The 15268-nt window shown below is 43.3% G+C and overlaps 1 protein-coding gene across 1 annotated transcript in view; it reads left to right on the top strand.

Moving 5' to 3' along the window:
• The window catches only part of NHS (NHS actin remodeling regulator), a gene marked incomplete at both ends in the record, with an annotated part of 344099 nt that extends 329406 nt beyond the window's left edge, over positions 1-14693 (top strand). Inside the window, 6 exons of the mRNA XM_082864423.1 lie at positions 1332-1394; positions 3397-3589; positions 6865-6996; positions 8023-11094; positions 11394-11520; positions 14084-14693. Of these exons, the coding sequence (XP_082720549.1) occupies positions 1332-1394; positions 3397-3589; positions 6865-6996; positions 8023-11094; positions 11394-11520; positions 14084-14693 (4197 nt within the window). The remainder of the gene's footprint in view (positions 1-1331; positions 1395-3396; positions 3590-6864; positions 6997-8022; positions 11095-11393; positions 11521-14083) is intronic.
• Positions 14694-15268: the final 575 nt, after the last annotated feature.

Here is a 15268-nt window from a genome sequence, read left to right on the forward strand (position 1 = left end):
ACATGTCTGCCATAGGCTTAAGAAGAACTAGAACTGCATACACCAATGCTAAGCCTCTGATGGAACCGAGCATTCCTTGTGGTTTCCTCTATTTGTTTTCACCTATTTGCACTAAGATGGTAAGTACCCTTGAAGTCCGTGGTGTCTGCTTCCTCCTGAGATCTTGAGCATGACCCTTACTTTATTTGGGTTTCCCATCACTGTTAAGACACACAGAGCTGGTATCATTCAAGTGCACAAATAATTTGTTGAGTTCTTGCAATGAGGAGGCATTTTGCTGACATCATGGAAGACTGAAAGGAAAATTAAATATGGCCCCTGACCTCTAGGAATTCATAATCTAATAGATGAAAAGACACATCCAGGGATAATTCATGTTACAGTAAAGCAATGCTATATGGAAAGTGCTGTACTAGAGGGCTAACTGAATCCAAAGCTGACATGGTTTAGAGTTTAAAAGAGTTTCACTGTCCTTCTCAAGTAGATCCTGCAAAGGGGATTCTGGTTACTAGATGAGTCTCCTAACAGGATTGGCTACATGATTTGTGGGGCCCAGTGCAAAATGAAAATGCAGGACCCATTACTCAACAACTAAGCATTTCAAGACGGTGACAGCATCTAACCAAGCATGGAGCCCTTCTGAGCGTGGGGCCCTATGTGACTACACAGGTCACATGCCCATGAAACCGGCCCTGTCTTCAAATACAGACTATGCATATGAGGAAGGGGCAAATTTGGAGCAGTCCAGAGGAGGAAATAATACACAAGAAATTTTCTTCCGAAGAGTTCAGAGGAAAATAAACTCACTCTAAGAAGATAATTTGGTCTTTCCCAAATTAGCAAATGGCACTGGGATCTAAAAGATATAAAGTTACAATTTACAAAGACAATTTCACAGATATTTTACAGCTACATGGTAAGGATAATAGTAATAGGAACAGTAGCTGACACTAACCCACAGAGCTTCTTAAGTGCCCAGATTCTTCTAAGCCTATTATTTATATTTACTCATTTAATCCTCAAAATGGCCCCGGAAGGTAGATACTATTCTTTTCCTATCTTAAGGACAAGAAAACTGACCTTAGAGCCCCTGGTCACACAGCAAATAAGTGGTAGAAGCAGGATTCAAACTCAGTCTAGCCCCAGAATCTGTGCTCTTAACCATAACCACTATTTATGCTACTTCTCATAAAACCAAGACGCATTCTGAAGGAAGGAAGGGAGTGACCCCAATATATTCATTCATTAATATCATAGATTTGACTTAACCAGATACTGTGTGTTGTGTGCATGTTTTTAATTTTTTCTTTTTTTGCATTTCATGTTCATAGTTTAACAGCACCCGTTCGCCCTCCCCCACTGAATGTTGCCACATGACCCCATGGAGTAGAAAGGTACTGGTTCTGAGAACGTTCCGTCACAGCCTATCCCATTCTCTCTATACACTTTCACTTTCTTCTCTCTTTCTTTATGGCAAACTGTGTTGTTTCTAACTAACTAACAGCTATTCTTTTAAATCAATTTAAAGAGCGGTATTTTCCTAACTTGAATTAAATAAAATATAAAGTAGACAGTAATATCATTGGCTTTTACATCCCCCCCTCCTCCAAGCTGCAATTAAGGCTTTGTTCAAGGCGTCACCTAACACCATCCCTGGACTCTGCAGTTTGGAGAAAAGAAATTTCAACTTGCCCTATATTTGTTAGAACTGTAAAGGTTCAGCTTCTCAAAGCAAAAGAGAACAGGACAAAAGGATTCGCCGTCAGCCAATTGTCCCTGTCACCATTAAATAAAAAGTGCTTTTGGCTGCCGGCCAGAGCCTGCAGTCAGGTCACTATTCTTTCTTTGTTTCCCAGTCCATTGTTATTCAAGGAAGGAATCGCTGACAAAATGTGGACTGTGGTGTGTGTCGGGGGGCAGGGGGTTCTCTCCAGCTCCTGCTCTCTCCCCCTCTCTGTCTCTCGGCACACACCAAACCTTTTTGTTTCCTTTTTGGAAGTTACCTAGGAAACAAAGTCTTTTGTGCTCCAACTTTATTTGAGCTATTTGCTTCGCTGGGAATCTGCACAAAAGCTGAAGAGAGAAAGAAGGTTGCAATGTTGTACTAAAAATGTTCATGGCGAACACCTTTTTCTCAAGGGGGGTAATCATATCCTGTTGGGTGTGCTGGGGGGCTTTGCAGGTACCTCTGACAAGGTAAGCAAATGCTGGCGGTTAGTTTAAGACAAGTGGCTCTGGAATCTTCTCTTTAAGGGGACTTTGACAATACGTGAAATCCTGAGTCAACAGGGCACGATGCTTCCAAATGTGAGAATGAGAATTTTTTTTAATCATCCTGATTTTAGGACAATATTATTAAAACCTAACTGGAATAAGAGGGGAAAATGCTTATTTTACACAAACAGCCACCTCCCAACAAATTGTGGGAAGAAATAAAACTAGGTTCAGCAGCAAAAACTAAGTCTTTTAATAATCTGGTTTAGAAACCCAGCCCTGAAATCAAACTTGGGATGGAGCCTTTTTAATAATCTGGGCTAGGAGCCCAACCCTGAAATCAAAGTTAGACAGTATTAAAATCGATCAAAGGTTTGGATGGAGAATTTGCAAATATCACATAGAAGTCAAGGTCTTTAAATACACAGCTGGAAGAAAAGCTTCGCACTGCGAAGCTGAAAGAAAAGAAACTAGGACTATTTTACTCTTCGGAATTTGAAAATGAAACCCACTTGAATCTTTCCCCCCAGTAACAGTATTTGTATTTTCCACTATCGTCGGTGGGAGGAGATTCTTCACTTTTGCTTTTCCACATGCACAGTGTTGACAAAATTGCATTTTAAAACGTCATTCACAAATGCCATCATCCTGCAGTAAAATTAACTCCGTGTATTTGAATCTGGCCTCTCAGATTAGGTCGGCTTGTCCTTCTGGTTATGTGTTCTGGAATGTCTCCTGACTCCAGGCTTTCTGGCCAGTTTTCCAAACCTTTTCATAGGCATCTAAATCATCTTCTCCCTTTGATCCTAGTCACCTAGAGCTTTCAAGAGTTTGAGTAGGAATTTATGGTGAGACAGCTATCCAGAAAGTGAATCTACCTCTCAGCGGATTAGAGACTCACATCTTTCTTCAGTTTGACGTTTGGGGATTTCTGGCTACCTTGTCTCTCCGCTTAATTCCCTTTGACCCGAAAAGCATGTTTAGCCTATTTTTTTTCCTTTGTGTTGCTTGACTACTGAAATCGTAACTTTCAGTTAGTTGTACTTACTAACTACGTCTAGGAATTCTTCCTTTGACCTGAAAGCTTATTTCTGACCTCATTTTTCTTAACTCTGAAATATATATGTGCTTACGTATAAACCCTGATGGCTGAGTCTGAATCTGAATGTACTTCGTTTGCAGTCCCATCCCCCAGAGGACGAAGATACAGATGTCATGCTAGGGCAGAGGCCGAAAAACCCAGTACACAATATCCCTTCCACACTGGACAAGCAGACCAACTGGAGCAAAGCACTACCTCTCCCGACGCCGGAGGAGAAGATGAAACAAGATGCCCAAGTGATTTCTTCTTGCATTATTCCCATCAATGTCACTGGTATCGTTCTGTTTTTTTCTTAGGGGCAGTGGGGTCAGAATATTCCATGTATTAAATATGGTCAAAATCTGTGCTGCTTGGTGAACCAGTTAAGAATACGTTTTGTAAACACGTGATACCCTTTTCATCAGAATACGACCCAGAAGATGTTCAATATGCTTTTATCAGGTTTTGAACATCAATTTGCACATGTTCCGCTGGGCTGCTTGTTATGTAAATGATGGACAGTTTCTTTTTGGAAAAAAAAAAGTCACCAAATAGCTCTCTGGCCATAGCCGACTGAAATAATGGAGAAAGCGGCAGTGATTAATCATATGATAATGATGCGTGGCACTGCAAGAGAGAAAACAGCAAGCCCCAGGTTTCCAAAACCGCAACTAGTGATCCTGTAGACCAACTATAAAATCTGTTTTCATGCTTCCTTGGATGGAGGTAGGCTTGTTTCAAAGATCGTCTAGACTTCTGCATTGATTTGGGGGATTTCTGACCTAAAAAATACATGGATTCATAGGTGAAGGCTGAATTCTACTCTAAACGCAGCAAGCCTGGCTTCCATTCACCCTCTGCTTTCCTCCTCCTATGTATTGAAAGTTTGGCTATTAGTCTAGGTCGAAGGCAAGCCTGTGTGGACTTTTCTTGAAAAGTCTACTGGCAGCAATTGTAAAATCCAGAATTGGTGATCTTAGAATGTGGTAACCTTAGTTGTAAGTAAAATAATGCTATAAAATATTCTAACTTTCAAAGATAGGAATTAAATGATGTACCCATTGGGCTTTCTTTAAGCATCTCTAATAGTTAAATTCTAACTTATTCTTATATTGAAAATCTCAGAATGGCCATTTTATGACTGATTTCCATCCTGGTGCCTTGTAACTAAAGATTGTATGTTGCTCGAGATGCATTTTGGACATGGCTATTATTAACGTCACTCAAATTTGTCTCATATAAAGTGGGGAGCAAATGGTGACCAGGTATCAGGGTAAATATTATTTTCTTCCTGACAAAAGGAGTTCTAGTTGATCGGCTGGTTGTGAGCTGGGACTTAATTTTCCTGATGACCTATTCAACTTGTAGGATAAAGTATTCTAAAGATGTGCACTTTATCTGATCTCCGTAATCTAACTGAGATGGCTTAGGGGAGTTCAGCTGTCAGAATGAATCATTTTGGCTCCGCTTAAACTAACTTTCAGTTCTGGGAACATCTGATTATTAGCAGCACCTGCTTTCTTCATGGCACTGTAAGTAAAGTCTTGTTTTCAAATTTAGTCCTTCGAGTATGGGTCTTGTAATTCAGGAAAAGGGAAGCTCTCTCCTGCTTTATTTCAGGAACTCTCAGACTAAAGCCTAGATTATATGTTGATTTCAAGAGCTTTAATGAGAAAGTTGTTAACTATGTCCATATGACACAAAATACCTGTGCCTGTAACATAATTATTATGATCAAAAGGAAGGATTTTAATCTTTGGTTAGAACTAAAAAAGGAAAATTTCATTAGTAGGAATTCTGATGGTACTGAAAGTATTCAACATATGATATCTCATACAGATTTTTCAACATGAGTTCTACAAACTGTTGTCACTGTAAAGCTAAGCAGAACTCAAGCTGCTTTACTGTATAGCTGAACCAAAGTTTAACATGCCGTCCTGCCCCATGTTTAACAGTCAGGATACACGAGGAAGCAACCAGATTCCAAAGCACTTTTGGCTTATGGCTTTCTGAAGCAGTGCTCACTATGAAAAATTCCTGGTACATGCCTGTGCCAGGCAGGAGTTCAAGTTCCTCACCTCCTCCTTCATCATTCTAGTTTTGATAGGACTGCACGTAGTGTGTCAATAATGTAATTACGGAAAGAGAAACTAACAAGCATCATGGTTTCCCCCGTGTATTTACAAAAGAAAACAGACACGTGTAAAGACTGGGAATTCCAGCTTTACTTACAATTGGTACAGAAGATAGATCCACTTAAGTGAAGAACTGAGGACTGCCTTTTATTTTTATTTTATATTGATAAGACACTGCTGCTAAACCAAAATGTGTCCAATTTAGTCAGCAAAGGAAAGTAGACAGTTACATGATGATTTTAAAAACACATCTCTAGGCTGTTGTTTCCAGAGAGAGAGAGAGGAGGGGGGGAGGGAGGGAGGGGGGGAGAGGGGGAGAGAGAGGGGGGAGGGAGAGAGGGAGAGAGAGGGGGGAGGGAGAGAGGGAGAGAGAGAGAGAGAGAGAGAGAGGGAGAGAGGGGGAGAGAGGGAGAGAGAGGGGGAGAGAGAGAGAGAGAGAGAGAGGGAGGGAGGGAGGGAGAGAGAGAGGGAGGGGGGAGGGGGGAGGGAGGGAGGGAGAGAGAGGGAGGGAGAGAGAGGGAGAGACAGAGAGGGAGAGACAGAGAGGGAGAGACAGAGAGGGAGAGAGAGGGAGAGAGAGGGGGAGAGAGAGGGAGAGAGAGGGAGGGGGAGAGAGAGGGAGAGAGAGGGAGAGGGAGAGACAGAGGGAGAGAGAGGGAGAGGGAGAGACAGAGGGAGAGAGAGGGAGAGAGAGGGAGAGACAGAAAGGGAGAGACAGAGAGGGAGAGACAGAGAGGGAGAGACAGAGAGGGACAGAGAGGGAGAGGGGAGGGGGAGAGGGAGAGGGGAGGGGGAGAGGGAGGGGGAGAGGGGGAGGGAGAGAGAGAGAGAGAGAGAGAGAGAGAGAGAGTGTGTGTGTGTGTGTGTGTGTGTGTGTGTGTGTGTGTGTGTGTGTGTGTGTGTGTGTGTGTGTGTGTGTGTGTGCTAGGGCTTGGGCAGAGTGCAGAGTAGGTAGAGGGGGAAAAAAACCCTCACAATGACACTTTTAATGCAGAAATGGGTCAGGATATGTTAGCTGAACTAATTCAGGTTAACATCTTGGCTACGTACCTACTATGCAAAGATATCAGCTTCAGAGAGCCCAGAAAGAGACCAGCAAAGAGTAGTAACTAAAGGTTGTAAGTCCTTAAGGAGCCATTTCTGTGTGAGAGTGATTCTTTGATGTTATTTTTCTCTCCTCTTTCTTTTGATTTTCCTTCTTTGCTTCTTACTTCTGGCAGTGCAAGCTGTTGTGGAGAGCTGCATTTAGAAGTAAAGTTTAATGTACTGCAGCATAATTTAAATAAGAGCTGAATAAGGGCTCTCTTATATTTGTTCACAGGCTTAATCCAAACTCTTCCTTTAGTTCCAATCAATAAATATCACTGTGTTCCAAGCAAATGAAAATTTGTTTGCCATTTCTAGAGGCTAATGAGACCTATTTGTGGGTTGCAGGAGTTGGTTTTGACAGAGAGGCTAGTATACGCTGCTCTCTTGTTCATTCACAATCCGTACTACAGCGGAGACGAAAACTGAGAAGGAGGAAAACCATCTCGGGTATCCCCAGAAGAGTCCAACAAGAAATAGGTGTGGTATAAAACTATTAATGGTTAACATTCTGTTGGGTGCCGATTATAAGGAGACGAAATGGAAGCCAGCCTTTAACCAGCTTCCTTAAAAATAGTCAACGTTGTAACTCGTAGAGGTTTTGAAATGATGTGTACTTGTTTTGTGTTCAGTAAGCCAGGTGGTATTACTTTTTAAATCTCCATTCTTCCAGGCTGTGAAGGCTTGACCTTATGGATTTAGCCATATACATTCAGATTTTATGGCTGAAATATAATATTTTGCTATTTTTAAAAAGTATTATTAAGGCAGAAATTAAGTAAAAATTAACAAGATGCAATGAAAGATTCTTTTAGAGAAATATACATTTATCTGGAGAGAGATATACTTTTATGGCATTAATTATTTTAAAAGGTAAACTTTAAGCATACTCAATTAAATATTGACTATTCATAATATGATACCCTTGGTGACGTTTTTTCTATTTTTTTCTGTTCAATGTGTTTAAGATATCTCTTCCTATGGTTTTTAAAATTATTATTATGATAGCATCTCTTGTAATTAAGATTTTTACTTCATATAATGCATTCTATGATTTTTATTTCATTATGTTTATACTGAGAAATAAAAGTGTATAGTGGCCAAGAAAATAAGATGTATTTTGGTTAAAAAAAAAATAGTAGACACTTATTGGGGCAAAGTAATTTGATCGTGAAGAGAGAGAGAATTCACAAAAGATCTAAGAGCTTATCTTCCCTTAGTATACATACACACATACATATAGTGTGTGTGTATTTGTGTATATATATATATATATATATATAGAGAGAGAGAGAGAGAGAGAGAGAGAGTCAGAAAGGTAAAGGGACAGAGAGAGACCGCCCAAAGCATTTTAACTTGCTCCTAATTTTATATGCTGATTTTTTTTTTTTTTTTCTGTAAGAAAAAGCTCCAACATGCCGGCACCCAGAATTGTGGACATCTCTCAGAATGTCTGTTTATCTGCTGATGTATGAAGTATCTCACTGTGCTTTCCATGTGCCCTAGATTCTGATGAATCGCCCGTGGCCAGGGAAAGGAATGTGATTGTGCACACAAATCCAGATCCTTCCAACGCTGTCAATAGGAGGTCTGGAACCAGGGACTCGGAGTGCCAAACTGAGGATATTCTGATCGCTGCTCCATCCAGAAGGAGAATCAGAGCTCAGAGGGGTCAAAGCATTGCAGCTTCCCTTTCTCATTCTGCTGGCAACATTTCTGCATTGGCAGACAAAGGCGACACCATGTTTACTCCTGCAGTGAGCAGCCGCACAAGATCTCGGAGCCTTCCCAGGGAGGGCAATAGAGGTGGGGATGCTGAGCCCAAAGCTGGTGCTAAACCCTCAGCATGTGAAGAGGGGGAGCCTTTCGTGGGAGACCAAGAAAGAACCCTTAACGATTGCAGCGAGGCCCCCAGCAGCCCGAGTGCACAGGAGCACCAGCCTGCTTTGAGCCTGGCCTGTTCTCAACATCTTCACAGCCCCCAGCACAAGTTAAGTGAGAGAGGGAGGTCACGTCTGCCCCGGATGGCTGCCGACTCTGGCAGCTGTGACATCTCCTCCAACTCGGACACCTTTGGGAGCCCCATCCACTGCATCTCCACGGCTGGCGTCCTCCTCGGCAGCCACATGGACCAGAAAGATGACCACCAGTCATCCAGTGGCAACTGGAGCGGGAGCAGCTCCACATGCCCCTCACAGACCTCAGAGACAATCCCTCCTGCAGCTTCTCCTCCCCTCACTGGCTCTTCACACTGTGACTCGGAGTTGTCACTAAACACAGCCCCTCACGCTAACGAGGACGCCAGTGTCTTCGTGACAGAACAGTACAACGACCACCTGGATAAAGCGAGGGGCCACCGAGCAAACTCCTTTACCTCCACTGTGGCAGACCTGTTGGATGACCCCAACAATAGCAACACGAGTGACAGCGAGTGGAATTACCTACACCACCATCACGATGCCTCCTGCCGCCAGGATTTTAGCCCTGAGCGTCCCAAGGCAGACAGCCTGGGCTGCCCAAGCTTCACGAGCATGGCCACTTACGACAGCTTTCTGGAAAAGTCTCCATCGGACAAAGCAGACACTAGCTCTCACTTTTCGGTGCCAAGCTTCACGAGCATGGCCACTTACGACAGCTTTCTGGAAAAGTCTCCATCGGACAAAGCAGACACTAGCTCTCACTTTTCGGTGGACACAGAAGGATACTACACCTCCATGCACTTTGACTGTGGTCTCAAAGGTAGTAAGAGTTATGTCTGTCACTATGCAGCCCTGGGCCCAGAGAATGGCCAGGGTGTCGGGGTTCCTCCTACTCTTCCAGACTGTGCCTGGCAGGACTACTTAGACCACAGGAGACAGGGGAGACCAAGCATCTCTTTCAGGAAACCAAAGGCAAAGCCGACTCCACCTAAACGTAGCTCATCACTGAGGAAGTCTGATGGAAATGCAGACATTTCTGAGAAGAACGAACCAAAGATAAGCAGTGGCCAGCTCCTGCCTCACAGTTCCAGGGAAATGAAGCTGCCTCTTGATTTCTCCAACACGCCTTCTCGAATGGAAAATGCCAGTCTGCCCACCAAGCAGGAACCTTCTTGGATGAACCAGAGTGAACATGGCATTAAGGAACCTCAGTTAGACACTCCAGATGTTCCACCATTCAAAGATGAAGGTGCTGAATCAACTCACTATGCAGACCTCTGGCTTCTAAATGACTTGAAAACAAATGATCCTTACAGATCTTTATCTAATTCAAGCACTGCTACGGGTACCACAGTTATCGAATGCATCAAATCTCCAGAGAGCTCCGAATCCCAAACATCCCAGTCGGAATCTAGAGCCACCACCCCCTCCCTTCCTTCTGTTGACAATGAGTTTAAACTGGCTTCACCAGAAAAGCTGGCTGGCTTGGCATCTCCGTCAAGTGGCTACTCCAGCCAGTCTGAAACGCCAACGTCCTCTTTCCCTACAGCTTTCTTTTCTGGCCCATTGTCTCCTGGAGGTAGCAAAAGAAAACCAAAAGTCCCAGAAAGGAAATCCTCACTACAGCAACCCTCTTTAAAAGATGGAGTTCTATCACTGGGTAAAGACCTTGAACTTCCAATTATACCTCCTACCCATCTTGACCTAAGTGCTCTTCATAATGTCTTAAATAAACCATTCCACCACCGTCACCCATTGCATGTTTTCAGTCATAATAAGCAGAATGCAGTAGGAGAAACACTGAGGGCAAATCCTCCACCGTCTCTTGCAATTACACCAACAGTCCTGAAATCTGTCAACCTTAGGTCCATCAGTAGGTCTGAAGAAGTTAAGCAAAAAGAAGGCAACAATACAGATCTCCCCTGCTTAGAGGAAAGCACTCTCACCATGGCTGCCCTGTCTCCAGGTAAGATTAGGCCACATATAACTAAGAAATCACTACCACGTCAGTACTCCACTGAAGACACCATATTGTCCTTTTTAGACTCCTCTGCAGTTGAGATGGAATCAGATAAACTACAATTAGAAAAAAACCCTTCTTTTGATGTGAAGAATCATTGTGATCCAGAAATGGTAACCTCAGCTGGTACCAACCTTCTAGATTCAAGTGTCACGAAAGACCAAATACATATGGACAGTGAGCCTATTCCAGAAAACACACCAAGTGAAAGTTGTGACTTTCCCACAGAAGGATTTCAGAGGGTCTCTGCTGCTCGCCCAAATGATTTGGATTGTAAAATACTACAATGTGGAGCTGGTCCAGATGGAGCCCTAGCGCAGGTCCAGAAGGTATCTCCTGTAGACCGGGAGGAAGCTGCATACCCTGTGTCTGTGGACGCGCTCACATCTCAGTCAAACTCGCCAACTAGAGTCACAGACATAAGCAATCAACTTAAGCATCAACTTGGGATGAGCCGCCACCATGACAAAGTGCCTGGGAATATCAGCTATGAAGCAGAGATATCAACTGTAAATCCATGCCCTGAAAAATGTTCTGAGCAGGAAAATATTGCTTCAGGTATTTCAGCCAAAAGTGCCTCTGATAACAGCGGAGCAGCAGAGGAGACCCAAGGAAGTGTGGACGAGGTTTCGCTGAAAGGTCAGTTGTTGACACCTTTGTCACGATGGGAAGGTGTCTCGTGGCACCTCCTGAAGTTTTTCTTTCTTACCTTCCCCATAATACAGTACAGCCCTGGGTATTGGTTTCCCTCCTTCTTTTCACTTATTAAAACAATTAAGATAAGAGCTTTTATCATGGAGGGACTAAGTGTGACAGACAGCTCCTTCCTTTTAAAAATGGTGGTCAGGTAACTGTTGCTTAGTTGTTCCCTGAGTCAGTGAAGCCCAGCAGCGTGCTGGGTGACTTCTTCCTAAAGATGCTTTTGTTCTTAATTTAAGAATCGTCACCGAGTGATGACTCTGTGATTTCACCACTAAGTGAAGACTCTCAGGCTGAAGCAGAAAGTGTGTTTGTGTCTCCAAATAAACCTCGAACAACGGAGGATTTATTTGCAGTCATTCACAGGTGAGGCAACAATAACAAAGGTTTTGCTTCTTACGTGCTTCTCATCAAATGCAAATATGGAAAAGCCCTGGGTACTTGTAATACATTCAGCAAAAAACATAAGCAAGCAAAGAAAACTTATTTTTCCAAATCAAACTGATAGACTTATATTCAAGTTGGGAAATATGTGGCCTTATATACAGTTAGGTAGACCTCGATTGAGAGACTTTCCTAAGAACTGCTGAGGGAAGCTGTTGTTTTTTCCCCTAGGAAAGACATTCTGAAACAAGTTTTTAATTTGAAAACCATTTGTGGTCAAGTAACTTAAGGGTGAAAGCTCAAACTCTAGTGTAATCTCTGACATTTAAATAATTCCTTAACCTAAAAACACATGCTCAAAGCTATAATCCTACACTAGCAGGGATAAATGTAAGGTGACTCACTAAACACAGCCCCAAGTTTGAGACAAAACAGTATATAAACCTGCCCATTTCATAGCTCACAACAACTAATCACTGCTCCCTTTCCTCCCTCTCTTCCTAAAACTTACATTTCTTTAGTAACACTGCCCTTCTCTAACTGTAATGCCCCATATGCCATGAAGAGGGCATGTCCTCTAGGCTGCTTTTCCAGGATAGTGTTGCATCCATGCTGACCATTCATATTCTCTCATCTGACCCCTGGACCCCTGTGATCAAGGCCCCCATTTGCAAGAATACTCCTTACAACCTGTGATCGAAGAACGAAACAGGAACTAGCCCTCGGAAACTGAACCCATATCAGACTGAGCTATCCAGTCATAACATAGCTACTCCTTTCACAGCTGCCACTGCCTACTTCACTAGGCCTTGGTGACCTAGATGCGACTCCCAAGTGACAAAGCTTGGGGACTGTCCTGTCTACCTCATGAAGTTATACTCTTTGAAGCAAGCTCTTTACAAGCAGCTTACCACTGTTTTCCCCAGGATCCTACTTTTTAGGGGAACTTGTGTTTTCTGTTGATGTGGTTCTCTCATAAAGAAGGAACACTGCCCTTCAACAACTTTTTTTTTAAACGAGCCAATCACAAACACGTTCTGTGTAGACCTTGGCAGGCTCACCTCTCCACTTGGAGAGTGTAGAATCATTATTTTTCTTTGTCCCTGATTATATTCTCCTCACCCCCTTTTATCCCCAACCTTAGGACAAGTTATTAAATGCTGTGAAGTTACAAAACCAAATGCTAGTGTCTTGAAGAGTGGACAGAATGGAAGGAGTAGAGTCAGAAAGACCTGGAATTGAATCCCAATACTGCCACTTCCTGTCCAGTCTTGAGTCAGTTAAAACCTGTGTACCTATTGCCCTCGCTGTAACTGGGGATACCTATAGCTCACATATTCAGTTTTGATGATAAAATATCATGTCTGTGTCTAGAATATGGTAGATGCTAAAAGCAGACATTAGTTTGAAATCCCTACCCTATTAGAGTGCCAGACACTGGCATACACGAGATAGCAACCACGAAGCTTTCAGTGCACCATAATCAGGCTGGAGTCCAATTGCACAACTGACATTTTCTCTAACCTACAGGTTTTTAGGCTGGTGAGAAAGCATGCTGCCAGTACGTAGCAATGAACTGGGTCATGCTGACTCAGTGACTAAGTTCACGAAATTTATGCCTGTTTATTTATCAAAAGAAATAATATAATAATGATGGCTGGGTGCCTAGGTTTGGTAGACTTACAGAGTTTGGTAATCTTAGCTTTACATTTATGCAGAATTTGTTTGTTTATTTATTTACGTGCAGCACAGTGACAATAAAAATTTTCTTTTCTTGAGAGTTTATAGTGCACAGAGCTTTCAGAGCTCCAGAGGTGGTCTAGGTTTCCAGCTCCTCCAGAAAGTTGGCTTACTGATTAATACACTGTAGACAGATATTCCTGGGCAGCTATGGCAAATGGTATCTGCAGCCAAAATGGATTGACTTACTCAGGAAGTCATGTAAGAAATTTCTTTATATGGAGGAATTTTAAGAGTAGACAGAATAGTGTAACGCACCACTGCCTGCCCCCACCCCCAGCCAAACACACACACAGACATATCCATCACCCAAGCCTATCAACCATCAGCCTATGGCCAGTCCTGTCCCATCCACACCTCCTTCCACTTTGCTCTCCTGGTATTCACTGGAAGCCAATCCCAGGCATCAGAGGATTTCATCTGTATTGCAGAGACAGGTTGAATAAAAGTGACAGTCCTTCACCACCTACACTCTAACCACGAGTCAGAGAGCCGTATTTTCTTGTACTCTTGTGAAACTTCCCAGTAAGCCCTCCCCTAGAACCTCTAGCCTCCACATTAGTCATTATTTGAAATGGTCATTTCCAAAACCTAATTCATATCCGCTGGTTACTGGAGAATTTCCCTCAGGCTGTGAGTGCTGCGAGGGCAATGTATCTTAATCCTCACCCCTACAGCCCTAATGCTTAGGATCCCATCAGACAGGGTACAACAAACTGCTCTTTAAGGAGATGGCTGAGTGTGACGTAACACTTTTAGTTTCATTAAAGTGTATGTGGACTGAGATTGTTCCTTTTCTTGAAAGGTCCAAGAGGAAAGTACTTGGAAGAAAAGATTCTGGGGACATGTCTGTTCGAAGTAAATCTAGAGCTTCCCTGGGCAGCAGTAGCAGCAACAGTGCTGGTTCTGTCACCTCAACCAACAGCAATGTGACCACCCCAAACAGCCAGAGGTCTCCTGGCCTCATCTACCGAAATGCCAAAAAGTCCAACACATCGAATGAAGAGTTTAAGCTATTACTCCTCAAGAAAGGCAGCCGCTCGGATTCCAGTTACCGCATGTCTGCTACTGAGATCCTGAAGAGCCCCATCCTGCCCAAACCTCCGGGGGAACTCACAGCCGAGTCCCCCCAAAGCACCCATGAGGCCCATCAGGGGGCACCGGGAACTGAAGCGCTGTCCCCCCTCTCTCCGTGCTCCCCACGGGTTAATGCAGAAGGTTTCTCCTCAAAGAACTTTGCCACCCCGGCATCGGCAAGGGTTGGACGTTCCCGGGCTCCCCCTGCGGCCAGCAGCAGCCGCTACAGTGTCCGCTGCAGGCTGTACAACGCGCCCATGCAGGCCATCTCCGAAGGCGAGACAGAAAATTCCGATGGGAGCCCACATGATGACCGATCCTCCCAGAGCTCAACATAGGTGGTCCACGCCAGGCTGGCCGTCAAAGGCCAAAACCTTAGTCGTATGAGGATGGAGGAACAGAACGGAAGACTGGGGAGAAGTCAGCACATGGTGGGGTACCATCACGCTTACCAACAAGTTCCTAAATATTTGCTGGGGAAATGGAAGGTGGTTTGGTCTTTCTTGATTGTTTTCCATATTTTTAAGTAGCTGCACTGTCTTTCATATTTTTCTTTAGGGTAGTTTGATTTACCCAATCTCATTCCTTTTGATAATAGAGAATTTGAAAATGTCTGCTTTTCATGAAACCTAGAAAAAGTTTTCCCAGAGCTGCCTATTCAGAAAACAAAGCCCTCACTGTCATAATTCTTAAGAGGATGAAATACTCTGGAGGTTCGGTATATTTTTACATTAAAATGAACTAAAGCAAAATTTAGAAGAACTACACACATGTAAATACCATATTTTTGATAAAAATGTGTAAATAGATTTATGGATGACGAGTGGACATGTGGCCAATTATCTACCACACCAACTGCTTATAGAACACAACAAATAAAGTGTAATAATTGTATTCTGTGAATACCATTTTC

The sequence above is a fragment of the Leucopleurus acutus genome, assembly GCF_964270905.1.
Source record: "Leucopleurus acutus genome assembly, chromosome: X".
NCBI classification, from domain to species: Eukaryota; Metazoa; Chordata; class Mammalia; order Artiodactyla; family Delphinidae; genus Leucopleurus; species Leucopleurus acutus.